Raw genomic sequence first — 24,452 nt, forward strand, 5'->3', positions numbered from 1 at the left:
GGTTGCCTCTCAGGACTGCCCTTCAACATCAGGTGGAGGTGGTTACTGACATTTTCCAGATGTGGAAAACAGAGAGATTCATGGATGTGTCCAAAGTGTCTGAGTGAAGGAAGAGCCAGAGCCAGAATCCGAACCCAAGTCTCTGGCCTTGAGGTGGACCCCACCCCAGCTCCCCACACTGGGCTCCTCAGGGACCAGCAGTCACTGTGGAAGAGTACAGGCTGTCTGACGGAGTGACTGGGGTTCCTGCCCAAGGTTGCAGGTGGCTCAGCCAGCACTCTGGGCCCTTGGCGTTCCTTGAGGGAAAAAGTCATGATGGGTACCCCCCTCACTCCCCTACCCCAGGAGTTTGGCCTACAGCACCATTCTCGAAACTCCATCCTCTTAGCTCTCCAAGCTGCCAACACCCTCCTTGAGCCCCTAAAATCACAGTGAGTTATAGGTGTTAGAGGCGGAAGGAGCATTAGAAATAATGCAGTCATGGCTTCGCCTGAAAAACAGGGAGGCCAGGGGCCGGCCTGGGGTCTGGAGGTTCGGATCCTAGGTGTGGACCTACGCACTGCTTATCCAGCCATGCTGTGGCAGGCATCCCACATATAAAGTAGAGGAAGATGGGCACAGATGTTAGCCCTGGGCCAATCTTCCTCAGCAAAAAGAGGAGAATTGGCAATAGATGTTAGCTCAGGGCTACTCTTCCTCACAAAAAAAACCCAAAAACCAAAAAAACCAGGGAGGCCAGAAGAGCCAGAGCCAGCTGAGGGTGAGATCCACATGGGAGCCTCACCAAGACAGATGGACAGCTATGATCACCTAAATTCACCCCACCACAGTCAGCGCCAAGGCCTGCCAAGAGCACCAAGGGCCCAGCCCCTGAGGGATGATTTAGAAACAGCCAGCAACTATTCAGAGCAATGACCAGGCCCAAGAGTTAGTTAAGTCAGGCCCCTGCCCAGCTGGAGCTGCCATCACATCTAGGTCATGTGGTCTGTACCCACTCCCACCCAAGACTCTGCAGAGCCCAGCCCAGGTTCTCTAAATTTACAGGCTGACCTTTGTACCCATCCCACCTGAAAATACATAGTTAATGGGCATTAAAGAACTAGAAACAGCTAGTACCAAAAATCAGATGTACCAAAAATCAAGGACTAAAAAATAAATTATGGTACCCTCAAAGAAATATTAACCAGCCATTAAGGATTTTTTGTGTGTGTGTGTGAGGAAGATTAGCCCTGAGCTAACATCTGCTGCCAATCCTCCTCTTTTTGCTGAGGAAGATTGGCCCTGGGCTAACATCCGTGCCCATCTTCCTCTACAGCCACCACAGCATGGCTTGACAAGCGGTGCATCGGTGCACGCCCAGGATCTGAACCTGCAAATCCCAGGCCGCCGAAGTGGAGAGCGCGCACTTAACCGCTACGCCACCGGGCCGGCCTCAGCCATTAAGGATTTTATAGAAGTATATTTACCAAAAGATGGTCATGATATGGCATGTGAAAAAGGTCACAAAACAGTAGGATATGCAGAGATACATGTATTTTCTACAATTGAAAAAATCTATAATTGATGTACTTTATCAATTTAAATTTAAAAAGAAGAAGGGGTAAAGGTTGCTGAGCTGAATCCCAAAGGGCCCACAAGGTGAGAACTGGACTGGCCACACCGGCTATCTGGAGCCCGGATGGTGAGGGGACAGGAGCCTGCACAGTCTACTGCCCCCTCCCCCTCCTGGGGCCCAACCTATCCCACAGACCACTCTAGGGAGGTGGATTGTGCTCAACCCCATCAGGCTGCCCTGGGCTGCAAACAGCCAGCCTCTGTTGCAGGCTGTCAAAGAGAGACCTTCCACTTCTCACCACACGGTTGCCTGGCACCCCTGCTGCTCACCCCTCCTGCCCCAGCCAAGAGGGCATGTGGGACAAAGGCCACAGCACCTCTCCATTTGGGGGTAGCACTAAGGATGAACGTGGTAGAGCAGAACCAGGCCTGGCCTGCCTTGGAAGCTCGTAGGCAATTTGCCCACTCGTGACTTAACGGCTAGACAAACTCAGTTGTTCTCCACCCTGACTGCACACCAGACAGGGACCAGGGGAGGGTCCTAGTGCCACTCCGCCTGTGTGAACTTCCTCACCTCACGATGGACCATACCTATCCCCAGAACAGGGAGGATGATTTCATGAGAAGGGCTTTGGAAGCACTGACGATCATGACATACAAGATCATGACTTTTTCCCACAGGTCATAGAAAGGACCTAGCCAGGGGCAGCACCTGGCCTGGTCACACGGTGAGTCGGCTTCCCATGACATCAGTTCTCTCTTGATTCCTTCTCCCACATTCCTGGGCCGATTCCTGAGCAAGAGGGTCAGGAAAAACAGGGTGGCTGCAGGTCTCTGTGCTGCTGCCTCAGCAAAGTCATGGAGCCACAGTTCATCCCCACTGCCCATGGCTGGGACACCCCTGGGCCTGGAGCGGGAGTAAGACAACTCAGGAGGTGGGGTGGGAGTTACTCTGGTTGTTACCACTCAAGCGGAGCAAATCAAGCTGATGTCGTGGATCTGCGAGCACGCCCTGGTGCACAGAAACCATCCTTGGGATCCAACTCACAGAGGAGAGAAGGCCTGGTATTTGCCAGCCTCAAGGGTTTGGGCACCAGGCCAGGGCTGGGCTGGGCCCCAGCTGGGTGGGACCTCTCTCCACATGGGGTTGGAGAACCGGTTTTCCATCCTGAAGAAGTAAGGCTAGTGGCCCAGTTTCTCCTACAAGACGTAACACCCACCCCAGGGTGAACCACTGTCCCTGAATGGTGACTGCCCCAGCTAGGTGCAGACCTCAATCCAAAGCTGAAGGGAGGTGGCGGCTGTGGGGGCTGAGGGTTTGGGACTGCTTGTTCAGGCACTCAACAAGACACGCTCCCCTGCCCCATGCCCGATAGGGTATGCAACACTTCCCCTCTCCTCCCACCTGGCAGGGTGGCCATGACTCTCAGCCACAAACCATACCCTAGACACGCCGCCACAGCACACATCGGCTGACCTGCCATTAGGAGGAAGTGACTGAGGGCTTAAAAAAAACAAAAGCAGCTGACATGAACACCCTTTTCCGTGGGCCAGCTTTCCAGGGCCGCCAGATCACATCTTATCTAGGAAATCAGCAGGGGGCTGTGTTAGAGATGAGTCATGGATAGCCCTGCAGAGATAGCCACAAGGGAAGGCTGGCTGGGAGAGGGCAGATACAGCCCAGAGGAGAAACAGAGGCCCTTCTGGGGTTGGGAACACATCTTTCCTTCCCACAGAGCCTGGTCTGGGCTGGCTGACCTGCAGGGGGCAGACTCCTACCCAATGGGGATTTGATTGTACGGGGATGGGATAGGATTTATCCTGAAAAGAGTAATAAAAAATTTAAAAAGGAATTTTGATCTATAGATTCCATTCAATTCCAATCAAAATTCTAGCAAGGTTTTTATAGATATGAATGAGCTGATTCTAAAATTTATACGGAAAGGCAAAGGAACTAGAACAGCCAAGATTCTGAAAGCGTCTCCTTGGGCAGAATGGCAGAGAGGAAGGGCGTGGTTCTCCAGGAAGGCTGGTGAGGGGTGAGGTCCTAGGGTGCCTGTTCCAATCCTGTGGGCTATTCCCATTTTCTCAGTTACAGACCATGGCCCTACAGTGTATCTGGTCAGACAACAGACTGTACAGAACGAGGCCACTCAACTTAGTTCCCCTGGACCATCTACTGTACCAAGCAACAGAGGTGCTACAAAGGGGTTCCTAACCATTTCTTTCTTAGTCACATATGCTTATTTCTACTCTTATCCACCCACCTCATTGTTTTCCCAATGACTGCCCTCTTTGTAAAGTTACAAAGGCCTGACGTAAAAGTGAATTCTGCCTTTTCCAGGTGTGTCTGCAGTCCTTTAGCTCTCTCAGGAGGGCCTCAAAGTGTTCTCCTTCTGCCCAGAGCCTAAGCACTAGCCAGGTAAACAGCTATGGCATTTGCTCCTCTTATTAGAGAAGCAACTTTTATTTTTATCCCCATCTTTCAGGTGAAGATACTCAGCTGAGGCTCACTGAGGCGATGTGACTTGCCCAGGGTCAGAGAGCCAATAATTGGCAGGGCCTGGCTTCAAACCCGGGTGCTGCGTCCAAATCCTGAACTCTTTCCATCTGCCTAGTTCCTCCAATTTTGGGCCTGCTGCTAACAAAGAATCATCTCCGCATTTATTTCCCTGAGTCCCACCCAGTGTATAAGAAAGTGCTCGATGAACTAGCTGACACCAATCAATGAACTGGCCCCCTGTCACGTCACGTCATGTGTCTGCAGTGCCTAGAGGCCACCACTAATCTTCCTCCCTGTTACAGTGACCTATATAAAGCTTGGGTTGGGGTTTATGAGCACGGGGTTGGGTGGGATGTCTGTCCATGCCTACCCAACAAGGGGTTACACCACTCACACTTTCACACTGCTGGTTCACACTGCTGGGCCTTGGCTGCCCAAATCCTACCCTCTAGAATTCCAGACGTAACTCAAGAGGAATGTTCTCCATGAGGCCTTGTCCTGCTGCCCATGGGTGAAGGCAGCCTGGAGTGGCCATTGCATTCCTCTCAGGACACTTCAGAAGGGCTGGTGCCCACAGGGCTTCCCACCTGGCACTTAGGCTCAACCCGGGCTGACCTGGACTGAAGTGAGCTGTTCTTGCCTCCCAGGAGCTGCGGAAGCTGAGAGCCGAGATGCTCACTAGCAACTGGCCTCAGAGGTCATTCCTCCCCTTCCCAGGGGAGCTGGAAGGTCACCCCTTTCTCTCCATTAGCAATGGGGGCTATAGCAGAGGCTGTAGCCTAGGCGCCCTGTGGAGCCTGCTCCCAAGCCATAAGCATCCTGCTGGGGGTCCCTTTCCAGACCTGCGGTACAGATGAAGAGAAAGGTCCCCCCTTCCTGGGATGGACACAGACTCTGTTACCTCCTGCTCTTCCTGGAAAGGCCACACCCAATCCCTGGACCCTGCAGTCTGGGATTAAGCCCACATGGATCTGGCCCCTTGGTACAGAAACCAAGGCTCTGCTCTGTCTTCCTGAAGAACCCAGGCAAGCTCTTTGCCCTAAGCCTGTTAAAATCAGGAGAGTCCACTTTTCCTGGGGGGCTGCAAATGCAGACACAACTCCATTCCAAGCTAAGGCTGGGCTTCCTGACAACTGAGAGGGACTGAGCAACAGGTCCTGCCAGGTAAGGGATGCTGAGAGAAGTCCAAGTCACCCTGCCCAAAGTCTCTAGAGGGACAGGCCCAGAAGCCAAGCTCCTGATTACCAAGCCAGACCTGTTCCACCACATTCCACTGCCCAAAAAAGGCCAAATCAGAGAAAAGTGGAACAGGATGAGCTGAAGCAGAACCCAATTCAATGTCCAGCATGTTTGGTCCCTGGGCTGCTACAAGCAAAGGAACAGGGGCCCTGCACTTGCTGGCTTGGCAGGCTCAGCATGGCACTTCACAGGGGGTCCTGTGCTCCACCACCAATGACTCGTTAAGACCTAGCAGGTCAGCAGGTCTCTAGAGCTCACTGATAGGAACCTAGCACTATGCATCTCTCTCACTTTCTTTATCACACTGTTTTTATTATGAAATATCTCAGGCACACAAAAAAGTTCAGAGAGTAACACAACACATGTACTCACCACCCGAGTCAACAAAAGCAACATTTTCCATATTTGAGACAGGTTTGTTTGTTGCTCTCTTTTTTTTTTTTTTTTTAAAGAAATCACACATTGAAGCCAGTTAAAGCCTTTCCCTAATCCTGTTTCCTCCCGGCTTCCCCAGCAGCCAGTCTGAGGCCAGGAGCTGGTGATTCCCCCACGAGCATGTTTACACTTCTGCAGCTTCCGCTTCACGGCCCCAGACATCTGACCACACATTTGCTTCCTTGTTAACAGTCTGTCTCCCTCTAGAGAATGCCAGCTCCATGAGGGGAGGGACTGTGTTTTGTTCACTGTTCCTTCCGAGGGGCCTAGAATGGTGCCCTGGACAAATCAGACAACCAATCAAGTCAGTACTTGTTGACTGAATAACACACATATCATTGTGTGTGCTTTCCATTTGATATTAATGTTCCTGCCCTGTACGTCTCAATTCTGAAGTCTGCTTTTTCTACCACTCAACACCATGTTTGAGATTCAACCACATGGTTCAACATTCAAGTCTTCTACTGTATGACCTACCCACCTGCTAACCAAAGACCCTTCTCTTTCTCATTAATGAGAAGGAGGCTCAGAGAAGGGGCTTCTCAGCAAAGACAGCCCAGAAAATGGGACTTAAGGCTCTAGCCAGCAATTGAGAACCTAAGAACAAACCAGAAGAAAACCAAAGGTTCTCTGAGCAGTTACCACAGAATGGGGCAAACTGTGCAGGCACCCACCCCCACACCATAAAAGGCTGGGGTCACTTGGCAAAGGAGCAATGAACTGGCCTTCATCTCTGTCACCAGTGCAGGCCCCCTGAGGTGCTGGGGACACTAAAGCCCAATAAGAAAGCACAGAGCCCAGAAATAGGATGGCGAGGGTCTAGGTGCCACCATTCAGCATCACCAGTCTCTCAGCACAGAGCTGTTACCACCTCTGAGCCCACGTGAGGTGGCAAGGACAGTGTGAACACACTTTGTGAACTGTCAAGTCACACACATGCTCACACACACACCCCTATGGACTTGAAAACCCCCATCTCCTTTGAGAAGGGCTCCTGAATAAGAAGGCAGAGAGGAGGGGCCTGCGCCTGAGGAAGGTTCCACTCACACTGTGAAGGCAACACGAGGCTATGGCATCAGGAAGGCCTGCTCCCGAGTGCCAGCTCAGCTTCCTGCGGGGAGCATCCCTCCCCTCTTGCTGCACCCCCTCAACGCACAGCCCACTGAGGTCAGCTTTCTCTACTGTATGACCTCTACTGGGATTCAAGATCTACTCCCTCAAGTGAGCAGGCACCTGCACAGGCCCTGTGCCTGAAGGAAACTGCTCAGGGCAGTGGACATCGAGACCACCTGTCCATACAGACACCAAGTCTGATCCCAAGCAGAGTTCCCCAGCTACCTTGTGGCCCCAGCTCAGGGCTGGGCACAGGAGGGAGGGCACGAGACCCCTGGAACTTCTGGCACGGAAGTGCTAGGAGACATGAAGGTTCTCCCCAGCTCACCAAGACAGACCACACAGCCCCTCCCCACCCAACACAGTGGCTCCGCAAATGTTTCCCTGGCATTTCTGATGCAAAGCAGCATCCAAAGCTTCGTAGAGATTCTGGCCCTTGAGTCTCAGGGGGCAGACCACATGCCTGCAGCCATGGGGAAAAGTGCTATGTTTAGGTGACTCAAGTTGACTCAACTAGATGACAGGATTTGGCAAAATAAGATAAATACTCTCCAGGGATTACTGAGGGGGGCAGGGGAGCAGAGACAGAGAGAAGCAGAGGCCTCTGAGCTGAACTCTACGGGAAGACTGAGATGTCAAAGGTGGAGAGGAGATGAAAAGGAATTCCAGGCTGAGAGGACAGCATAAAGAGATGACACCATCAGGAAATGCTGAGTGACCAGGGGTGGTTAAGGGAAACCAGAGGAGGCTGCACAAGGCCGGGTAGCCCAGGCCAAGATTTAAACACCAGGCAGAATTTGGACCTGATTTTGCAGGTGCTGTAGAGCCACGCCATGCAAGGCATTTGAGAAGAGTGATGAGACATAACGCGAGGGTTAGGAAGAAAATGCTGGTGGCTGAGTAACAGCCAGACGGCCAGTGGGGGAAAGGGTGCAGAGAAGGCTCTAACTGGGGAGAAGGGTGAGATTTTTCAGGTCTGAACAGGCAGCATGGGGTGGAGAGGAAGGAACAAGGTAGACTCTGAACGCAGAGTTGGGAGGATGTGGAAACCAACAGGCACCAGAGGAGAGCGCAGGGTAGAGAGCTGCGCGCGAGGCATTACCTGTGCTTCTCGCCTTCCTCCTCCCCTTCTCTGAGCTGCTTGGTCTTTGGCTCCCCGTCTTCCTTGTCCTGCAAAGGAAGGGAGACAAAGCACCTGCTCAGATGAACACTTCTGCTTCCAGTCCACACTGCCCAGGCAGCCAATCAAGAACAGGACATCCCCGGAGCCAGGCACCCTGGCAAGGACCAGCGTGGTGTTCCAGCCTCCAAGCAGGGCACATGCCTCCTGCAACCATGGGCACAACGCTGGAGCCTCACTCTCCACGCAACTCCCCTGGCAGAATTTAAAAATCCATAGCCTCAGCTGAGGCCCAGGCCCAGGCCCAAGATGGCCCTCAGAGAACACTAGCAGGAGGAGCTGGAAGGTTTTAGGCGATGAGAAACAAAGGTGGTTGGTGCCATGGAAAGCCCACGCTGCAGGTCAGCAGTCACTTTCATGGTCTGTATGGAGCCACCTGCTGAGCTGGGAGAGATTTGGGAAGAGCAGTCACCAGCAACCTTGGCAGGACAAAAGCTCAGGCCCACTGACTTCCCTCCAGGCCAGGGGCCTCTCCAGAAACACCCATTCCCTTTAGGGGTAGCATAACTCAAACTAGGACGGTTGTAACAAGACTCCCTCTTGCAATGTATTCAGGGGGACAGAGGGAAGGAGAACAAGTTCAAAGTTTCTATGGGAAAAATTTCTTCTAAATCTGTTTTTTCAGTCTTCCTCCTGCCCCTGACCTCTGTGAAAATCGAGAGAAGTCATGTGCATCTCAACCTTGACATAGTATGCTTGTTCTCCAGGTGCACCAAGGGCCACAACAAAGGACATGGCCACACTGCTTCCACCTGCAGCAGAAAATGCCTTCCCGGGCTTTCTCCCTTACTATGTGACTACTGCTGTTAGATCAGACCCGCTGTGCAGACAAACAGATACGCAGGGTGTGTGTGTGTGTGTTCCAATGCATGTGACCACGCCCTCAGGGCTTGGGTGAGAAGCTCCAGGACAGAGTCTTGTCCAGGGTCTCCCCGCACGCCAGGGTCGGCCCTCCAGAGGGTGTCAGTGCACACTTCATGCCCCGCAGCGACCTGCCTTTGACTCTGGCTGGAGCAGTGTTGTGAGGAGACATCTGTGAGCCTCTGCCATAGGGAACCCGCGGGGATGGATATAAGAATGAGCTGACATGAAAATTATTAGAAATATTGCTGCCAGTAGTACTTCTCCTAGAAGTCTGTTTACGGCACTGACAACTGCCTCCCGAGACGGGCTTTGCTTTATGAGTCACTTCCTGCTAGCATTCATCACGGAGACCCTGAGAACGACCAGACCCCACCATTCCTTGGCCTCACACATATGGGGGAGGAGACCACTAAACCAGGCAGGAGGCCTGGCCCAGAGAAAGGCATTTGTGATATGAACAAATTAAGACACCCCCCTCGCTCTCTCAACCCAGGGTAGCTCAGTCTCATGGGGACGAGGCAGCAGAATGTGCAACAGCAGCTACATGAGAGAGGTCAACATGGTTCTGTGGGGTGGGTAGAGGACTTCCTACTAAGGGATGGGCAGCATTTGGGTCTTACAGGATGGGGAGACAGCAGTAGGAAGGGCATTGCTGGCGGGGAGCACGGCTTGAGCAAAGGCAGGGTGTGGTCTGAAGAACAGGCAGGTGGCTGGAGTAATAGTCATGGGTGAAGGTGAATACTGATAAGGTTGTGATGGCAGGTGGGGCTGATCACAGAGGGCTCTGGCTAGAGTCCTAAGGCAATGGAAGCCAGAGGACAGCTGCTGGAGGAAGGACCAGATGCCTTTCCTAAGAGCCTGCTGACCTCACTGGGTAAGCAGGCCCTGGGGCAGAGAGGCAATCGCTTGATGATGGCCAAAGAGAGAAGGGAGGGCAGGGTATAAACTCTTAACTAAGAAACAAGTTAAGGTCGTCCACATGGCTCCCAGGGCTGCTGGGGCCTGGGTGGGACCTTCCATAGAGGCCTAACTGACACATGCACCCCTCCCTGACTAAACGCTAGCTGATTAAGCAAGCCAGAAGCCTGGACATTGGAACAAAAAGCTCCTTCCCAACTGCCAGTCAGCAGATTCCTGATGGCCAGAGGTGCCTGCTGCAGGGGAAGGGGATGGCAGATGTCTCCTTTTGGTGAGTAAGGAGGGAGGTGGAAGAGCAGAAAAGGCTTAGCTTTCCCCAAAGCAGGCTGCTGGGCAACCCCGCAAAACGCTTTTTTCCATGGGGCCTCTGTTCACCTGGAGCAGCTGGTAGATGGGGCGGGGACTGTGGGAACAGTCTCTTGGAGGAGTCCTTTGCAAACATCACGCCACTTCCCAGCCCTTGAACAAGGGCAAACTCAGCGGCCACTGCTGCCACCACCCTCCTGGAGGCCCAGAGACACTTAAGTGCCTTGGCAAAGGCCAAGTTATTCATTAATAAATGAGAAAACACCCAGCTATCTAAATGACATTTTAAAAAAATGCCCAGCAGTCTGGTGAGTGGGGTGCAGCACTAGCTCTGCAGATGGCACGAGGTTAAGGATGACCCCAGCCTGGGATGCTGTGCAAAGAGCAGGGGCTCAGGAACGATAAGATGGGTGTGGGGCAGCAGCAGGTGAACAAATAAATAGGCCACATTGGGGGTGCTGGAAAAGGTGTACTCTGGTCTTCCTGCTAAACAGTGATTCAGTTAGGACAGTGGGCATTCACGAGAAGGAAGAGCTTTGGGGCAATCCTGGCCTAGGTCACAACCCAGGACCCTCATTGTCTAGGATGGTGGCAGGGAAGTGCAGACAGCCTCACCGCCCACCCCAGCATGAGAGACTCAGAGAGCCCTCAGAACTGAGGGCTGGCAGGACCGCTGCCTTCCAGGTCCTCAATTCAACTCATAGGGAACCTGGCAAACAGCTGGCAGGGAAAGGGAAAAGATTTGCCCAAGGTCACAGAACTTGTCAGTGTGAGCTGCAGGTCTGATCGAGATCTTCCTGATCCCCACCCTGTATTCTTGCCAAGGAGATGAGAGATAGTGTATCAAGAGTGGCACTTAGTTTCTGAAAACAGCTCTGATCCCAGCCACCTCTTCTGCACTCCCCCATGGTTGAGATCTGGCCGTGTGTGCTCAGACCGGCCACAGCCAGTCCAAGTTTAGGTCTAAGCCCTGGCGGACACCCATGGGAGCGCAGGGCCCGAAGTGCACAGCATCCCCAGCAAATCTAGAGACCCCCCTCGCCCACCCCGAGACCCTTAAATCCCACTCACTGCCTAATCACTCTCTAAATACACCCTTCCCAAATCTCCCTGCCTTTCTCCCTCCTTCCCAGTCCCTGTTCTCCACTACTTCCCCATCTCCTAGGTCCCCACCACAACCGAGCACCCAGCTATTCCCCTCCACCCTTTCCTGCCAGCCAGCCAGCCACCTCCTCTACTCTGGAGAACGCAGCCGCCTACTGCCCTTTTCTCCTTCTTTTTCAAACCCATCTCCCCTAAGTCTCTCGCCACCTCATCCATCCGTCCTCTTCAAAGACACCAGTCAGATCATGCTGCCCTGGGTCTTTGCTCAAAGCTCTCGCCGGCTTCACACACACCCAAGACAAGAGTCATTCTCCTCAAGGTGCAGCCTCCCCAGGCCCCAACACTCGCCCTGCAGCCCGTTCACATTGGCCCCTGTCCAGAATACCCTGACACCTAACTGTGTCCCTAATTCTGAAATGTCCATTCTGAAAACCCAATCTCTGGCCAGTCCTAGAGGCCAGCTTAAAGGCCACCTCTTCAAGGCAGCCTTCTGAGGTTTCCAGGCAAAGTGTTCCATAGCTCCTCTGGGTCTGACCCTAGGCCCAGACACAGGCCTGCGGTCATTCCCATTCATATCCAGCCCTTATTACCCCTTCCCCAAATCCCTCTCAGTGTGGGGGCATCTCCTGCAGCCTCTCCAGGCTAGCCCAGACAACCTTCATCAACTCTTTGCCAACTTAACTACTACTCTCTCCACCAACTCCAGAAGAGTCAAACTCTTAGGAATACCGGTAGCTGGAGGGCAGGAAAGCCATAGCCTTGACTGGGGTCCTCCCCACAGCCCACTTGCCTGTGTCTGGAGGTACTCTACATTTCTGACCCCAGCCCAGGTCTCACACCTAGGCCTTGCCCCTGCCCTCACCTTCCCTAGAGTCTGCAGGAGCAAAGGGCCTCTGAGGCAAGACTTCAGGGGGTCTCCAAGATAGCCCTGCCCAAAACAGAGCCTGATTGATCTGTTTCATAATGTCTGAAATCCTTTTGCCAGGGACAAAACTTATTATCAATAAAATTAGGGTTATGTAGGATTGGTATTATTTCTTCCCTAAATGTTTGATAAGACTTCAATGAAGTCATCTCAGCCTGAAGTTTTCTTTGTGAGGTTTTAGACATAGGGCTATACAGATTTTCTATTTCTTCTTGAGTTACTCTTATTAATTTGTATCTTCCAAGGAATATCCATTTCACCTAAGTTACTGAATTTACTGGCATCAAGTTGCTTATAATATTCTCTTATTACCTTTTTAATGTCTGTAGGATCTGTGGTGATATCCACTAAAGTTACAATTTATATCTTTTCCCTTTATTAGATCAGCTAGAGGTTTACCAATTTTGGGACATGTCCAGACTTGGTGTTTTAATGACGTGTTTGCTCCTCAGTCTCCTCCTGGAAGGAGCCCCTCAGGAGCTGAGCACATCTGCCTCTGGATGGGGAGCATCAATCCATATTTGCTGCCTGAATGTAGGACAACTACTAGAAGCTCAATCAGCCCCCAGAAATGCAGCAGAGAGAGGGGAGAAAGGAGTCTGCTGCATCTCCTCCTGCTGCCCTTCCCACCAGGCAACGACGAGGGTCCTTCTTCCCTCACATCCCCAGGGTCCATCTGTGTGCTGGGTCTGTCGTGGGCCCAAGGATAAAGGAAACAAGAACCCTGTCCTGGAGGACCTCAAGTCTACTCAAAGGAGCAGACTTAGAAAATGTAACTCCATGCCACAAGTGCTGAGGAAAGCTTTATTAAATGTTTTGTGTACTCGGAAGACCGGCAAAGGACAGGTGTCATCAGGGAAGGAGGTAACCCTTCAACTAAATTTTTTTTTTTTTTTTTTAAGATTTTATTTATTCAGTTCTTCCCCCCAAAGCCCCAGTAGATAGTTGTACGTCATAGGTTCACATCCTTCTAGTTGCTGTACGTGGGACTCGGCCTCGCGTTGGACGGAGAAGTGGTGCCTCGGGGCGCTCCCGGGATCCGAACCCGGGCCGCCAGCATCAGAGCGCGCGCACTTAACCGCTAAGCCACGGGGCCGGCCCTTCAACTAAATTCTAAATATCCAATGGGGGATTACCAAGTGGCTAAAGAAGGCAGAACATTTCCGGGACCAGTAACTACTTGGCAAAGACATGAGAGCAGAGCACGAACAGTCAACACCTGCAGCTCGGACCCACGTGGCTGGCCGGGCCGGGACTGACGGAGGGCAGGAGCAGAGGGGCTGGCAGGGCTTCCTCCAGTGCTGTGGGCAGGCTGAGCTCAGCATGAAGGGCTGACACTGGCAGCCTGGAAAGTGAGTCGTGGGAGGAGGAGGGAGACCAAAAGCCAGGTGAGATGCTCCACTCCCAGGCTGGACCTGTCCCAGCCTGCAGCTGTTTGTGCATATGTGTTGAGGAGGGTGGTTAAGATTAAATGAGGAACTGCCATCAGGGGCAGCTGTGCTGAAGCAGGAGCGCTTGCACCGAGGGGACAAGGAACAAGCCCCTCCCTCATCCTAAAAAGAGATGAGGGCTGCCTGGGGCTCTCCTTCCAGAAGAGAACGAAGAAGGCAGGCAAGGGTGAACAGAGACACTCCACCTTCGGATCTAGGTTCCTCCCACCATTAGACCACTACTGAAGCAGCTAGAGCCCCAACAGGAACTCGCAGGTGCAGAAACACTTTCCAACGCCCAAGCAACCGTGGCTCATTAGCTCTGAGTATGCCTAGTGTATCGTCCATGGAAACAGTCCTTCTGTTCAACAATCAAGAGAGAACAAGACCCCAAACCCTAGTTCCCTAAGAAGAGGTCAAACTGGCCCCAGTGTGAGCCTTTCCAGTTTTGATTTGGGCCCAAGGTGGGGAAAAGTCAGAGAGATGGGCACATATGCCCTGCGGGGGGCTGGGGGGAGGTCAGGGGGAGCAGGAAGGGACTGACAATGCTGAAGGCAAACCTTACAGGTTTCACAGTTTCACCCTGCTGCGCATCCTCAGAGCCAGGGCAGCCCCATGCTGGGGAGGAGGGACTTCCTGTCGGGTACGGCTTTGGCGGGAGCTGTGCTCCCAGGCACTTAGGAGATAGGGCAGTCACCTGGAGTCTGACTCACCCTGAGGATGAGGTGATAAGCCATGGGCTGAAGGCCACCACCCCTGGGCACACAAACTGCACAGCTCTCTACTGCCCAGAGACTGGGGAAGCGGGAGGGGAGGGTCCGACTCTCCTGAGCAGGCAGCGATCCGGGCAGGCTGCTAGGATCACCTGGCCCACGTGCCCACTCTGTCTGCAGAGCAGGCGGTGAGTTCCTTGAGGACAGATGTTTGTCTTACTCGTCTGTACCCATGGACCTAAGACGGCCCTCAGCAGGTACAGCACAGTGGTAGAGCTTGCGGGCTCTGGCAGGGAACACGACCGGCAAGCATGGCTCCATTTCACCCTGCTGTGTGACCCTGGGCAACTTATTCGACCTGTCTGGCCTCAGTTTCCTCATCTATGAAAACAAGGACTATCAGACTGACATCATGGCACTATTATAAGAATGAAATGACCAGGGAGGAAGGAGAAAAGCCTGCAGCTTGGGTGGACAAGCCAGCAGACCCTGAAGGGCACAGAGACTTGGGCCAGGGCAGGAAGGGAAGGGCTGCAGAGAAGCCACAGGGCCGCAGGTCCAGACTAAGTTTTCACCTTCATCGTTCTCACCTGGTGTCCTCTGCAATCCCAAGAGCAGATGGGCAGTGTTATAATGTCTGCCTCACAAAGACACCAGAAGACACGTCCGAGAATCTGTGCAGGGGAGACAGATCTGCTGATTCCCCATTTGGTGCTGTAGCAAGAAGCAGGCTCAGAGGGTTCAGCAGGCGAGGCTGGGGTGAGCTGAGAGTCACTGCTCTCCTGAGGGTGGGGCATTCCCTAAAGGCTTGTGAGCTGAGAGAGAACAAAAAACCAAGTGCCAGGAGATGGAGGCTGGGAGAACAGTAAGGAAGCTGGAGATAAGGACTGCAGACAAGAGCCAGAACTAGGTCAGTGGCAGTGGAATAGAACAAGGGGGTGCCTGAAAGCTGTGGGGGACAGGGAGGAGTCAGAGACAATGAGGTTCTGACTGTGACTCACTGGAAGCACGAAGGTGCCTTTGACAAAAAAGGTGGTGGCACTTAAGGCACAAAGAGAAAGGGTGTGGCGGCTTTCAGGCAGACTAGCATGGAGGCCTGATGCCTGGAGTCTGATGAAGGCCACTGCAGACAAAGGCTGAGCTCAGGTCCAGTGCCTGTAAAGGTGTCCTCAGCAGCAGAAAAGAAGGCCCTGACCCCCCACCAAAAACCCCAGGAAAGCAGATAGCCGGTTGAGTTTCGGGAACCACAACAGACTTAACAGGTACCCAGGGCCCAGGGCCCAGGGCCCAGATCCAGGCTGGGAAATGGAGGGCCCATTACTGTTAGACCAACCAGCAGAGAAACTGATCTACATCTGACAGTTTTTAAATGTAGTAACGTGAGAATGAAATGCATTATCCTTTTCTGATAGTGCTTCTTTCTTTTTTGCCAAGTTTTTGTGGATGACAAACTTTTAATTTTTAAAAATGAGGCTCAAATTAAGAATGACCTGTCTGATTCCCTCAGGGATGAGTGACACAAGGTCCCAGGCTGGAAGAAGAGGCAGCACATCAGTGAGGCTTCCCCAGGGAAGCCTGAACTCTGCAGCCACAAAACTCCATGAGAGCTCAAAGACGTCTGGTGGGTTTCAGCGCTTTGCCCTGTGCAGGTGAAAGGTGAGGCCCATTTTTTGCAGAAGGGCGTTCTTCTCAGGCAGGCTTTCTGATGATAACAGGCCCAGACACTGGATTTTACCTGGTCTTGCCTACGTGAGATTTTTTTCTGTCATCCCCCTTCCCTCCTGGATTGGAAGCTCCGAGAGGCCTGTCCATCACTGTTCTCCAGCACCTAGCACATAACAGCAGCTGGACCAATGGCGAATGCATGGAATGTACAGCCTGGAGAAGGCAGGAGACCTTAGAGATGAGGTTCCCCTCCCCAACATGTCGGAGCCTCCCATCAGCGCCCGTGCATCAGATATCACTAGGCTTGCCTCAGGGATGCAGGGACTGAGGCTCGGCGACACCTCACTCAGGTCTGTGTGTGTCAGACTCCACACTCTCTCCATCAGTTGAGGACATGGACAACCGGTAGCCCAGTTCCCCCACTGCCACATACGCAGTTCTTTCTACCACACACATCTCTTTGTTCACCCCTTAGCTGTCTGTTCAATCCTTTCCTTCGACAATTACCTGTGCCTCTGCTTCTTTCCTGGAGAATGAAGGCAAAAATCCCAACCGTGCCTACTTCTTTGGAGTGTGGTAAGGATCAAATCTAGCTAAGTTCCATAAAATTAGAAGACTGCCCTGTAGAAGGTGAGCTCTGGGGAGGGCTGGACCCATCTCTGTCCTACTGTATTTCCTACAATAACAGCAGTCATAACAGTATGCCAGGCAACTGATTATTCAATTACTTGAACATAATCAATATTATTTAATCATCAAAAAATCTAGTAAGGTCAGCACTGCTTTTTCCTTTCACGAATGAGAAAAATGGAGGTCCAGCGCCATTAAGTAACCCTCAGAGTCACACAGCTCAGGGTTGCTAGGACTCAAAGAGTAGGGTGTCTTCCAGCCTAGTCTGCTCCCCTGTAGAACCTAGCCCTCTGTTCTAGCCATACTCCCACCCCACCCTGAACACACAGGTGGTCTCACTGGTGTCTACGGCACCTCAGCAACACATTAGAGAGCTGATATCGCTTCCTGGTATCATTTCAGAGACAGAACCAAACCATCAGGAGCCCCAGATACGGCCATTTCTATATCTTTCTGGAACTCCCATGCTGGAAAAGCATCACAGAGAGAAAAGAGCGAGGCGTGTAGAGATGTTTATATCTGTGTTTCTCATAATCAGGAGAATTGGAATTATGAGGTGAGCCCGACCTGCCAGGCACAGTTAGCCCAGTTGCTCGTGTGACTGGCCAGAGTAGTCACTAAAATAGCAACCTGACAGGCAGCACCGTGAAACAGAACACACATAGGACCACAAGGGACACAGAGCCCACACTTATGACCATGAGCGAGACCATGGCACTTCACAGGCTCACGCAACACGACTGTGGGTAGTATTTTTTCCATTTCCTTTAATTCTGTTGTAAAAAATGATTGAATAACAAAATGATTTAAAAACAAAAGCTACTAGAGGAACCTAGCTGCCTGTGGCTCACTACCTTGACTGTACTCACACCCTAAACAGACTCTCCTGACCTTCACCTGGCTCAATGGGAAAGCAGGAGACCATGGCTGGCCCTCAGGCCCAACACAACCCAGTCAATGTTTAATGACCTTTCTCAAGCTTAAAAAAAAACAAAAACAAAAAACCAGCATTGCTGGGAGGAGAGGAAGGCAGACTGAGGCCTGCACATGCCAGTGTCCCTCTGCAGCCTGGGACTGGGCCCAGCAGCCAAACCAGCACTGCAGGCCAAGGGCCCTCCAATCAGGCCAAACATCTCCCCTATTCAGGGCAAAAATTTCAGTTAAGAAATTAACTGATGGTGAGCGATGAGGTTACCTCCCCATTCTCTCACCCAGCCTCACCATTTCCCTTTTGTTGGAGGGGGAAAAGGCCTCCTCTGCCACAAAGCAGAACTCACAACCACCAGGACTTCCTCACCATGGCATGCTCACAGCTGGAGCAAGAGCAGGCTAATTGCAAAGGTAAATGATAAGGTCCACGAAGCTCAGAAGCCCCGTGCCCTGGTATGAGACAGCCTCATGTGGCACTGGGGGCCTGGCCCAGAACCCTCTTCCCATCGCCTCGCAGTGGACAGCCAGAGTCAGTAGGCAGGGAATGGGGGCCCAGCTGGTCAGTTTTGGAGAAAGGAACAGCCACTCAGAATCTCTGGTCCTGAGGACATGCAGCTGGTGTCTGACCCGCTCCAGATCCATCAGGCTGAAGAGCAAACAGGCTTCCCTCTGGCGCATGAACTCCTGCTGGTTCACCTTAGCGGGGAGGAGGGAGAAGGGAGCCTATTTACTGTATGTTCACCATCCTTGGATCCGATGGAAATAGCAAGCAAGGGCCTGAAAAACCCAGGGAGTGGCCCCTGACAATGACACCCTTCCACCTCCCACACACACCCGAGGCACATGTGCCTGTTCACACCAATGCTGGGTCCCCCCCCAAACAGTCCCCTGATAGTCACCAACAGGGCCATGTCAGGGCTCCTGTTATCCACATCACACCACTGGCTTATTCAAAGCTTGTCACCAACTAAAATGTACTGTTCTTTTCCATGTGGACAGGTGTTAAAGCACCCCTAGTCCATGTCTAAACAACAGATTTTGGAAACTTAATTGTCTTAACAGACACATAGTGAGTTCATCTTGCTGGTTTGGCTGTAGCCTGCATACTTTTAAATAAGCCCCTGGACTCTTCCCAAAGGGCAAGTCTGCTTTCCCCTGAGAAAAACTGCAGCCCAGCCAACTCCCGAATCCATATGCCTATCCAGTTGATTCATTTCTTCATTTGAATATTTACAGAGTGTCTCTGAGTCTTGTCATCCGGCAGACAAAAAGGTGACTAAGACATGACTGCTGCCCTCAGGGAGCTCAGGGGCAGGTGAAAGGGGAAGCAGACAGGTGAATGGATAGTCACCAGAAAGTGTGTCCAAAGGGAGCACTGTGATTTCCTGGGTGCTGTGGGAAAGCTGAGTGACTAACAGCTGAGGAGAAGAGGAAACCTGAGCTCATCTGCAGGGAGAGCACCTGTCTGGGAAGGAAGAGGAAACACTCCTGCAGAATGGGCAGAGTGAGCAGGGCAGGGGCGCTGGAGTAACTGGAAGGAGGAGTGTACTGAGCCAAGCCCTGTATCTGCGAAGAGGGCGGAGACATCCAAGGCACACTGCTGCAGTGAGAAGGAGGAGCAGCAGGGGAAGGCCTGCCGACGGGCTATAGACTTTCTCCCACAAGCACTGAGAAGCCAGCAGAAGTCGGAGCACAGGCAGAGTGGTGGCAACAGCATGATTAGTGTTGTTTATAACGATTATTCAGAAAGGTCCAAAAAGGAAAGGGCAAGGGCCACTGAAAAAACAAGCTGGATATGGGTCAAGAGAGCCACCTTCCTACTCCAAGGACGGCAGACAGCAGCTGCCTCTGAGTCTATCTAGAGGGACAGACCCTTCCAGCTGTACAGCGCCATGCAGTGCTCGCAAAGCTGCCCACAATCCACTCTTGTGCTCACAGGGCCTCTGGCCCCCACAAATACCCTGGGATTAGGCATTATCATCCCATCCAAACGATGAGGTTCAGAACAACTAAGGGACTTAATGGCTCACAGCTAATAAAACATAGATCAGCATTTAAACTGAGGTTTTCTGATTGCATCATGCTTCCAAAACTCTTTCAAATAAATAGCCCCAAGGCTTGTGTGTGCTTTCCTCACAGCTAGAGAAGTGTGGCAATGTCCATTCTTAGCAAATGAGAAAAGTAAGAAAACCACAAACTGGTGGGGCTGCAAAGGCCTCAGATACTGTCTGGTTCAGGATGAACTAGATCCAGTGGCCTGGGGAACCTGTTATAAATAGAACCTACCAAATGGGAATCTTCCAGGGTCAGACCTGGGGATCTGAATGTTCCAAGCGCCTGCCCACTCCCGGGTCACGATTCTACCATGTGGCTCAACTGAGGAGCCTGAGTCAGACCACATCCCCCCTCTTAGAAAAGTGGACCCGGGGGAGGAAGTGACTTGTATGAGGCCACACCAAGCTGCCTGAGGGCCTACTGTGGTCAGCAGGTTGGGCTGTGGACACAGCAGGCAGGATGAGAAGAAACAGAGAAATCACTCATACAATGTAAACGTCCTGAGGGCCACAACAGATCCAGGTAAAGTGTGCAGCGTGAGAAGGGCCAGAGCTAGGGCTGGCCCTCAGGTCTCTTGACATCAGGTTGACTGGTCTGTCTACTTTATCATGGTACCTATAGCCATGGAGGAAGGTGACTGGAACCTGAGTTCCCAAGTCATTCTATGGGCTGCCCAGTGCCCGGGCACCTCCCTTACTCGGGAAGGCTCCACCTTGAGCCTTGGGGAAGGCAGAGCTAGCTGCATACTGTAGAAGCTGAAGTACCCATACTCACTTTCCCAGCTGGGGGGCCAGCAACATAGACTTCTCTCTGGTAGCTATGAGACTGCAGGGCTGCAGCGGCAGCAGAGCTAGCTGTAGCGTCTAGTACTTGAAGGCAGTAGTGGTTTTCTCAAAGCCATTTTTCCTGTGAAACGTTGGGCTTCTTTCTGGCTACGTACCTCCAAAGTTGGCTCTCCTTTTTTAAATACACATACAAACCAGCCAGAATAGATTTTTGTTGCTTGCAACTCAGTTGCTGGCGACACATTACCATTTATAGCAATAATCTAATAACAAATATGTGTAGTACTTTAAGGGCTCAAAGTTGTCCTAGGTTCCCCAGCTCATCCGATCCACAGGGAGACCCTGGGATGCAGGCAGGGCAAAGGTTCTGATGCCCACTTTGCAAATGGAGAAGCTGGGCTCAGGACATAAAGTGTTCCGTGGACTTGGTCCCAGCACCCCCACCTCCAAGTCCATCACAAAGGCCAATCACTGATGCAAGCAAGCCAAGGCACTCACCTGGCCTGGGGTCCATTTTCCCATCCCTCTATCCCAACATGGAGCTGAGCATGAAATGTGCAGGGCCCCAACACTGGCACCCGAGTTGGAAAAGCAAATTCTTTACAAGTCAATTCCCAGAAAAGTCAGAGGTTTACAGAGCAACAAAGTGTGCTGAAGCTCCTAGGAGACTAGAAGCTATTTTAACCTCTGATCAGCTGCTTCTCAGAGTGTCACAGTCTGAGGAGAAGTAAAGATAAGACAGTTGTCTCCTCTCTGGTGTGATCTACAAAGTGATAAAACCCTAATTTAAACTACAAGTCAGAATTGGCACATTTATTTGTGGGCAAAATACTGCTTAAACAAGGTCTTTTAATCCTCACCTACACATACTTCCTTCAGAAGCAGAGTGTATTTTTTTTAACCAGGTGTTGGGCTGAAAGGCTGAGAAGGCAGAACCACACAAGGAAGCAACCCCCGCAGTGACAAGACCTGCTGTGGGCCTTGGGCGAGTCCTTGAGCTTCTCAGAGGTGCACTTTCCTCACCTGCAGAGGGGGGTTAATGAGGGAGCGGACGTGACGTGAGGAGCTCTGCAATGTGGCTGGCACAGAGTAAGTTCTCTATCAATAGGTGCCAACCACAGTGATGACAACAGCAGAGCCCGAAGCTCTCATCTGTGCCTTTAGCGTGAGGCCCATGAAGTTCCACGGCCCAAGTGATGTCCACTCCCCTGAACCACCACCAAAAAGGGTCACATAACAGATCCCCAAAGTATGCCTCTTCCCTTCCCTCAATTCACCCAGAGCGGTCACCAGTGTCATCCAGAGGAAGACTCAGCCCTTGCCCTTGAGCTGACCAGTTTAGAAAGGAGACCCTATGTGCATGCAGAAAACATGAGTTTAAGTCAGAAAAGTCTAGCTAGATATGTGGGGGAACTGAGGGAGCTTTCACAGATGGTCTCCCCAAATTCAGACCACCTCCATGCCTGCCTGTTCTGCTCCTGCCCCTCCCTCTTCTTCCATGCCTCCAAACAGCTATCACCCCTCCACACCCTCCATTCTATCCCTCCTCAAGGTTTTCTCAGCACCTCTGCCAGGTGAGGCTCTGTCTTGCAAGTTTTGCAGCCTGGGGCACAGAGCCCAAATGGGGACATGACCCATAAGCCAACCAATAAGATAAAGCCGAGTAAATGCATTCACACTGGCTTCAGAAGCTCCCTCCTCCATGCAACCTACTGTGTGAAGTGTTGCCTCCCACCCCCTTGCTGCAAGCCCTCCCTCCAGGACTCAGCTCTCAGACACCCCTCCACAGTGTACAGCAGTATACAGCAACTTGTGACACACATGTCAGTGTCGCCACAGGGTCCTAGCCTGCCCTTGCTTGAGGCAAGGGCCAGCCTCATTGACCTCGGTCCCCAAGCCCTTCACAGGGCCTGGCACATACAGGCACTCCACAATAAGAGTAATGACAGCTGGGTGCACAAGAAGGGATGGGTAACTTACTCCTCACCCCAAAGAGCCTAGCACTCATTCCCGCTCCCCAAGTAGACAGAACCTGCCTGAGTCATGGGCTCCTGGACCCAGGGCAGGAAAGTTCTGCTCTTACCAGATGACTTCCTCTCCCAGCTATCAAACTACAATGCAAGACATCTAGTGGTACCCTGCCCTGAACACAACGCGGAGGGAGCAGGGGGAGCGCTGTCCTTGAAAGGACAAATGTTTTCTGCTACAGCCACTCACATTTTCTCTAGACAGAGCAGCTCTTTACAGCCTTGACTCAAAACAGTCTTGGAGTGTGGATTTTTGCTCCCCACAGGGCGTCGTTACCACAGCAACTGTTTTTCCTCTTGGAATTCTTTCAAGAATACAAGCTGTTGCTTCCCTCCAAAACAAAACAAGGGAGAAGCCAGGGCACCAGGGATTAAGAGAAGGGCCCTGAAGGAAGGAGGGCCAGACATGACCAAGCCACATCAAGCTCTGTCATGGGGTCTCCCAGATCTCTGCAACAGCTTAGAAATGGTGAGTCTGAGTCCCTCCAGGTTGCTTAATGTGTGTGTGTGTGTGTGTGTGTGTGTGTGTGTGTGTGGCGGTGGGGAGGTGTTGAGGGTATGGAGGGTGGTACTTGTAGGGGGTTGAGGGTGTGTGTGTGTGTGTATTTTGGGGAGGTGTGGGATGTGTGTAGGTGTGGGCTGGGGGTATTGGAGGTTAGAGGTGTACAGGGAGTGGGTGTGGTCTGGGGAGTCCTGTTTGGGGTATGTGGGGGAAATGCGTGGGTAGGGGGCTGGGGAGTATGAGGAGGTGTGGGATGCATTGTATGTAGGGGAGTGAGTGAGGGTTGTGTGTGTGTTGGAGATGGTTTGGGGGCATGTGGCGGGGGAGTGTGGGGAACTATGTGGGTCTAGGTTGCAGGGTAGGTGTTCCTCAGTATCCCAAGATGAAACATGGGACACATCCTCCCCTGAAACAAGAACACGAATTGCATTTCAATTCTGTATTACAATTCTTAGTACTACAGATCAACCACACCCAGGTCTAAATGTCTGCAGGGGTCAATTTAAGACATACAGCCCAAATTTGAAACAACTGACCTAGAAGCAATTGTTTGAGGCAACTCATATTTCTAGTCACAAAACCCTGGTCAGTTGGTCCAGAGCATGGATGGCACGTGCAGGCAGCTATGGGGGGGCCTGGCTTGGTGGGTCCCTGTCCTCCCTGCAAATCCCCAGTAAGCCCTCCCCTGGTGCACAAAGACTGAGGGGCTCAGTCATGGGATACAGCATACCCAGTGCAGGGCCACTGCCATAGGGCACCCAGGAAATGTCTAAATGCTTTGTTAAAATAAGTTTAGGAGATGTTCCTGCCTCCAAGAAGCCTGTTTACTGAGGAGCTGGCATGAACTGGGACTTAGTAACATTCAAAAAAAAATTAGCTACTACTACTACTACTATAACTACAATTATTATCAAGATGTTGTGGGAGGTTAACAACATTATGAGGGATACTACAGGCCAACCATTCACAAGGAGATTGTCTTCTTTCTAAAAACCAAATGGCAATTAATAAATAGTGCTGAGTCACTGCTATCCTTATTGGAGGGGGAATCTTAACCCCTACCTCATACCATACAAAAATAAATAAATTCCAGATGGATTGGAGATCTAAAGGTAAAAGGTAAAACAATAAAACCTCTAGAATATAACATAAGAGAATACCATCATGACCTAGGAGTATGCAACTATTTCCTTAAACAGGTCACACAAGGTATTAGGAAAAAAATTGGTAAACTGGACTATATTAAACAAGAACTTCTGTTCATCAAAGAGTGCAATTAAAAACATGAAAAGTCAAGGCCCAGAGGGGGAGAAAAGATAGTCACAATACATATACAGAACAAAGGACTCATCCAGGATTCGCATAAAGAACTCCTAGAAATCAATAGGAAAGAGTGTCAGGCAACCTAATAAAAAAGGGGAGAGGCAAAAAACCAGAACAGGTACTTCACACAAACATATAAAAAGATATTCAACTTCGTTAGGAATAAAATGCAAAATTAAACCACAAAAGGATACCACTACACCTCCACCAAGATGGCTAACATGAAAAAGACTAACCATCCCAAATGTTGG

At 51.6% G+C, this 24,452-nt stretch overlaps 1 protein-coding gene across 1 annotated transcript in view; it reads right to left on the reverse strand.

The window, feature by feature from the left end:
- Positions 1–24,452, reverse strand: part of CCDC12 (coiled-coil domain containing 12) — a 50,270-nt gene that overhangs the window by 9,966 nt on the left and 15,852 nt on the right. Inside the window, exon 2 of the mRNA XM_004419623.3 lies at positions 7,947–8,014. Within this exon, the coding sequence (XP_004419680.3) occupies positions 7,947–8,014 (68 nt within the window). The remainder of the gene's footprint in view (positions 1–7,946; positions 8,015–24,452) is intronic.

Source organism: Ceratotherium simum, chromosome 5 (assembly GCF_057802395.1).
Source record: "Ceratotherium simum simum isolate JZ-2026a chromosome 5, ASM5780239v1, whole genome shotgun sequence".
Taxonomy (NCBI): Eukaryota; Metazoa; Chordata; class Mammalia; order Perissodactyla; family Rhinocerotidae; genus Ceratotherium; species Ceratotherium simum.